General features: G+C 37.3%; 1 protein-coding gene across 1 annotated transcript; it reads right to left on the reverse strand.

Annotated features, from left to right (window-relative positions):
* Positions 1-1,378: 1,378 nt before the first annotated feature.
* On the reverse strand, positions 1,379-1,657 carry LOTGIDRAFT_117916 (hypothetical protein; the record flags this gene model as incomplete). Its single annotated transcript, XM_009056255.1, has 1 exon — positions 1,379-1,657. One exon carries the CDS (start codon positions 1,655-1,657, stop codon positions 1,379-1,381), a length of 279 nt encoding a protein of 92 aa, XP_009054503.1.
* Between the last annotated feature and the right edge of the window lie 5,463 nt (positions 1,658-7,120).

Raw genomic sequence — 7,120 nt, forward strand, 5'->3', positions numbered from 1 at the left:
CTAGTTGTGCCATACCAAAATGTTTTGAAGCCTTTACACCATAAATAAATACTATTAATTGTTATTTTATCTGAATACATTCAAAATCATCCATGCTGGAAAATTTTAATGGTACGAAGGGACTTTTTTTTTTTTTAAAATTAAAAAATATTATATCGCACCAACCAAATCAATGATTATTAACTTTTAGACATTTTTTTTTTAAAATTTAAAAAAAAAATTTCGTTTGCTCGTACCTTTTTTCTTTTCAAGAAATCCCGAAGAACAGAAAATCATTTTGGTATGGCCTAAGTGCATTTATTAATTTTGATTTGTTAGATATTTTCAAGTTCAGTTGAAGTCAATTATCTGGCATAAGACAATTCCCGCTCTTATATCTCATTGCATAGCCTTATTTGGAAATGCGCAATCCCAGAAGCCTTTGTTCCATTGTAAAATCAATATCAATAACCCAAATTTATCAAATTATTAAATCACACAGCTCTAATATCAAGGGCAAAAAATTGTTAAGACGGAAATTGTTGAAAATTCGAACTTGACCAAGATCTCACCAATATAAATAAGAATAGGGATGCCATCGTAATACGCCCACATATGTTATGGCAGCTAATTTGTCTGGGAGTTTGACAAGAGTTATGAATAAATATGAGTAAATGAATGTTTCTGAGAGTGAAATTTTCATATTTCATGGGTTTTCTTTACAGTTTACAATTCAACAACAAGGGCAATAACCCATAGTAAATATTTTTCGATTCGTCTGATTTTCAATAGGGTTCATCCTTGGGTGATTACAGACACTCACACCAAGTTTCGTCAAAATCCATCAAGAAACCAGCTCTCTTTCGTGTCCACAAACAATTCAAGAACAAGGGCAATAACTCTTAGTAAATATTTTTCGATTTGTCTGATTTTCAATAGGGTTCATCCTTGGGTGATTACAAACACTCACACCAAGTTTCGTCAAAATCCATCAAGAAACCAGCTCTCTATCATGTCCACAAACAATTGTGGACGGGACGGGACGGGGCGACGAATATATACGCCCCCATAATGTGTGGTGATTCCAAAAAGAAAAAACAGGCAGCAATTACCAATCACAGAAGACTTTTTAATGGGATCACCAATACCACTAGTAGTACAGCGATTCATTTGATGTATACTGAACTTGGTGTAATAAATAATAAAACTTGACATCAAATACCATCCTTTAATACCCAACGTTTCGTCAAAAAAGTTTTGACTTCATCAGGGGAAGAAATAAACTACAAATGGTGGAAGGCAGTTAAGGGGCGAAGGCAATATACGTCCACATTTCCATGTGGGTGTATAAAAACTATACTTAAAGAGATTTTTTTACAAGAATTATTGCAATATTTAATCATGTAATTTCATTAGATTCATAGATATTTTGTAAGTCGGGACAGTTTGCATGTCTGTAAAAAGAAATAGTACTTACTCTTACAAATGATTCAAGAGTTTTACCATAACGTCTCTGGAATTCTTGTTTAATTTGTACCATATCTATTTCACACCTTGTAACAACAATTCTGATTAACGTTCTATCATCAGTTCCAGCTCCTTTCATTGAATAATACAAGCGCTCAGCAAAATATCCTGCCTTATCTCGAACTACCTTAACTGAAATTAAAATAATCATTATTATTATCAATATGGCATGCTGGACTCAGTCATAAACTTAAAATATGTCATTTGCTAAAAAATTTGCTGATTTGGACCATTTTTTCATCTCGAAGTTTAAACTGCTTGCTTGATCAAATACCTAGAAAACTTTTAACATTAAATTTACATTTTTGATTTTTGCATTTTGCCCATTAAAGTTATTTTTATTAAAAAAAATTGTGAGAAATTTGGCTTATATACATGATATAGTCACATGTTTCAAAGACTGTTGTTGGACATGTGTCTCACTGAGATGACTCATAGTCCCTAGGAGTCACCGTCGATGTCGGAGAAATACATTACATTTTTTTGTTGTATGTGTAATACAAAACAAAATGTATTTTGAATAAAACGAAACAAATAGTTTGGACAATAAATATTGGACCTTTGAATGCTGTACTAAACATTTAAATCCCCCCACCTCCATCCCCCTCCATTAGGATTTTGGTGTTTTGAAATTCTTACTTGTCCCCTTATTCTCCAAAAGCCGCATCTCTCAGTTTGTCCTTCACCACTGGCCAAATATTCATAGTTATTTTTGTGATTTGACATCAGGCCAAAAAGGGTTGGTAAAAAAATCAGAAATCAGAAATTTTTATTGTTATATAAATGGACGAAACTTGGGCCATGTGTTTTCACGAGAATGGGTGAGATAGGTGTGTTTCTTTTCTTGTTCCAGACATCTTAAATATGATTTCATTGATAGAACACGACACAGGTGAAAGCACTGTGAATCGAACATTTCCAGGATGCTTTGTTATTTTCAAAAACAAATATTAAGCAGGTTGTCAATGATTTGAAGGCTTTCAAATGGAAAGTATCGCCGGACAAATCAAAATGATTTCGCGCCAAGGGTAGGTAATTCAAGTATCTTTATGGTAGTAAAAAGTAGAACGTGGGCACCAAATGATTTAAACGGATTCCATTGGTTTAAATTGTAGTCGCGATTTTCTAAATAATATATTAACAACAGAATAGATACTAAAGTCTTGATAACAGCAATTGAAACTATTTGTAGCAAGGTAAACAGAAGCTTGACCTTATAAATATTCATTCATTGAATCAAAAACGATTACGATTAGTTTTAATTTTAAGGCTGCCTATTGTCGGATATCATTATGAAATTACCCCCAAATTGTAAAGTTGTAATTTGACTGTAATATCGTAATCATGAATTACGCTGAAATAGGAATGGTTGGCATCACTAGGCTTATATACACGACAAGTTTGAAGGTCTGTAGCTGGACATGTGGGCCATAGAAGTAACTCTGTAGAGGTATAATACTGAAGTCACATGTTTGAAGGCCTGTTGTGGGCTTGTGGGTCACTAAGGTGACTCATAATCACTGAGAGTCATTGTCTGTTTCTAAGTTCTGATTATCATTTCTGGTATAAGTAGGTTACCGAAATGCGCATTAGAAAGGCTGTATACACGATAGATTTGGTTTTTGATAGCCTGTTTCTGGACATAATGGGTCACATGGTCCTCGAGAGACATTCTCTATGATTGTAGGTCGTGAAACTGAAGTGTAAGGTAATTCCACAATATTTATGGAACATCACCGGTCTCTAGATTTTAACTAGGAGTGTTCCATTTATTACGCTTATTGAGTGTTGGCAAAAACTCACGGATCCATCTACGCCAAAATTGTCCTATTAAGTCCTGAATTCTACGCCAGCGTCTACGAGGGTCATAATTAGCACCATCGAATTCCGGAGCTAAATCATTACCGAGCTGTCCACATAAAAAGTGACTAGGGGTAAGGACTGGATCATCGTCCGCACTATCACCAATGTAACATAAGGGACGACTATTTAAGAGTCCTTCCGCACCCACGATCGCGGTTAAGAGTTCTTCATCCGAAATGTCTGCATCTTGGAGAATAGCTTTAATAGCACGTTTTGCTGACTTGATCATGCTTTCGCAAACACCACCAAAATGAGGCACAAGTGGTGGATTGAACCTCCATTTAATTCCTCTATTGGCACACACAAAATTCGAACCATTGTCCGATACGATTTCCAGTGGTTTTGATCTTCGCGACACAAATCTGTCAAGAGCACATAAAAAGCTATCTGTATCCATGCTCCAAGCCATCTCGAGATGCACAGCGCGAGTTGCGAGACACGTGAAGAGACACAAATATCTCTTGGTGCGGGTCTTTCCTCTTCCTTGTTATGTTAAATACGGTCCTTAAAAATCTAATCCAAATCTCGCAAATGCTCGAAGAGGCTCGCCTAAACGCACGCGAGGAAGGGGAGCCATGAACTGTTCAGCAGGCTTCCTTCTGCGCTTAATACACATTGGACACTTTAGATTTACACTTTTCACTAATGCCCGAGCACGAAGGATCCAAAATTTAGTGCGAATTTCCGAAAGCACAAATGACACACTACTATCATGATTTAAACACTTGTGATAATGATTAATTAACAAATTAGTTATTTGATGCTTTTGTGGTAAAATAATAGGAAACCTTGCACAATATGACAGGTGGTTTGCATTTTCCAATCTCCCTTTTACACGAAGCACACTATTATCATCTAGGAATGGGTTAAGATTTGATAATTTGGAGGTAGAAGAGACACATCGACCCTTTCTTAACTCACACAATTCCGATTGAAACACATCTTGCTGAGCACATTGAAACCAATAATTTTCCGAAATTTCAATTTCCTTTGAGGTAAGAAAGGAATCACCAAGTTTTTCACGATTTCTACAATTGTGCACATGTCTGAGCCAGTCAGAATATCTATTGGGGTCCAAAATGCCAAAATCAGTGGAGGTCAGTAGTGTAGTAGCAGTGTTATACATCTCCTCAAGGGCCTCAATGGGAACAAAGTTCTTGTCAACTGGCCAAGAAGAACAGTCTTGCAACAAATAATCCTGTCCGTTCCACCAGAGATTACTACCTGACAATTCGCTTACTGATAATCCACGTGTTGCCAAATCAGAAGAATTTTGTTTTGTGGGAACATAATGCCAATTTCCAGGGTTAGAATTTTCGTGGATTTCACCAACACGATGCGAAACAAATGGCTTATAAGACCTTGACTCTCCCCGAATCCAAAATAATACATTTTTTGAGTCCGACCAATATGTGACGGAGTTAATATTCAAAACCTTTTTGATAGTTTGGGCAAGATGTAAGCCTAAAATAGCACCACAGAGCTCTAATATAGGTATAGAAATGGATTTCAAGGGAGCTACCCTAGTTTTAGAGGCAACAAGGATAACAAGCTGCGGCATACGCCTTTTCTGAAGCATCTACAAAGGTGTGCAAGGTTTTATCAGAAGAGGACAAGTTATTATTAGTAAGGCAACGATTAATTTGGATCGATTTTAATTCTGATAATTCTTGAAACAAATCTCTTTGTCAGTATAGAAGTCGGTGGAGACTCTACATGAAAACCAAAGTTGTCCGAATTCGTGTTCCATAAAATGCCTAACGTTTTCACAGACGGAAGATCTCCATCTTTAAATGACAAAGATGTAGCACGATCACTGGGAGGTATATCTCTCAAGACTTCTGGGACATTTGAGATCCACTTTCGAATTTGAAAACCTGCACTTTGCAGCAAGGAAGAAATCTCATGACGTAATTCGATTGCGGCAAAAGTGGACTCAGCACTGTCGAGCAAGTCATCAACATACATAGAGTTAAGAACGGAGACATTGATCGATGTTAGCCTGTGCATGTTCCCTAATAACAGCCTGTGACAAGTATGGAAAGGAAGTGTTTCAAAAAACCAATCTTTGATATTCGTACTCTCGAATAGGTGAATTTGTGTCTAAATCTCGCCAAAGAAATCTGTGATTCTATGATTAAATGGAGTCATATTTACTTGTAAAAACATTTCCGTGATATCGGCTGCAATCGCGACTGCTCCGCTACGGAGGCGAACTAATACATCAAATAACTCCTGTTGCAATTTAGGACCTGCATGAATGCAATCATTCAATTATTTCTGATTATAGCGTGCTGCGGCATCCATAACTATACAAACTTTTGTTGTGGACTTATCTGGCCTAATAACTGGGAAATGGGGCAAATACCAAATATTGTCAGCACATCGCTCTGGTGGAACTATTTCCTGCACATAGGATTTTGCCAAATGGTCATCAATCAAATGTTTGTAAGCTTCGCCAATATTGGGTCGTTTTATTAGGGACTTTTCCAGATTCAGTAATCTTGATTTGCCATGTCATAGTTGTTAACAAGTTGGGGCTCGCCAGGAACTGAACAGTCAATTGTCTTCTCTATAGGAGTATCGGTTTCAGTATGAGGCGATGTGACCCCCTTAGTTTCTAGCTCCCACATCCTACAAATAAGTATGTTTCTTTCACTGTCTTCCTGAACGAAAAATGCCCTTGCAAAGTGACTTTGTCCTGTGGTAGGCGTAATAAGGGGATCATAAGGTCCAGTACATGTCCAACCAAGAGGCGTCAGACGGGCTACGGGTTCCCCAGGTTTACCATAAACTTCAGTAATACAACAATAGACTTCAGGGACATTAAGGCCAAGAAGGATTCTTACACGGGGATTACGTCCAACTTGAGGGAATTCAATTCCGTCCAAATGTGGTCAATTCGGAGAGTACTTATTCCAATCGATGACTGTCAGGTCACCGTTCACATTGTCTACAGTGTATGCATCGACAAAACGTTTTCTACCATCAACAGTCTTAATAAGCAATTTGACACGACTAGGTATATGGGGGTTGTTTTACCTCCTTAAACACCCACCTTAAGCGAGCACAATGGCCACTTAATTCTAATTGGTTGAACTTCACTTCTGCAATTGTCATTTCTATAAACATTTACATAAGAGTCTGGTCTAAACCCCCCTCCATGACTGTGAGTCCTATTACATCCATCGACGCCACACTTTTGTGTCGTAGGACATTTCGAGGCAATATGGGAATTGTCAAGACAACGGAAGCAAAGTCTATTTGATTTGGCACATTCCCATCTTTGGTTTATGGACAGAGAGTGAAAGTAATTACAGTCAGCTAGTCTATGGTGTTTTTGGCACAATACACAATATTTAGATATGTTCGTAGAAAAGTTCAAGTTGATAGCCTGATTCGGGAATGTGCCTATATTTTTAGTTCTAACGTGTAAGACTAACTGATGAGAAAAAGGCCTCAGAAAAAAGCCTGTTTTATATGGGATACTGACATTTTTAATGTCAAATGAGAGTACCAGTAGGGCCTATAATGACCTTTACTTAGTGTTTAAAAGGGACTGAGTCGTGCAAAATGGGGGTAACTCGTATCGATTATCGATTGGTTTCGAGATTATTTGGAGTTGTTGTTTTTGTCTCACCGAGTTGTTTCGGCACTCGGCTCATCGACTTGTCACTGTAAACATCAACATGTATTTTTAAATCCGAATAAATCTAATCGAACTTGAAACAATCGTGGAGTTTCATTCATG

The sequence above is a fragment of the Lottia gigantea genome, assembly GCF_000327385.1.
Source record: "Lottia gigantea unplaced genomic scaffold LOTGIsca_27, whole genome shotgun sequence".
NCBI lineage: Eukaryota > Metazoa > Mollusca > Gastropoda > Lottiidae > Lottia > Lottia gigantea.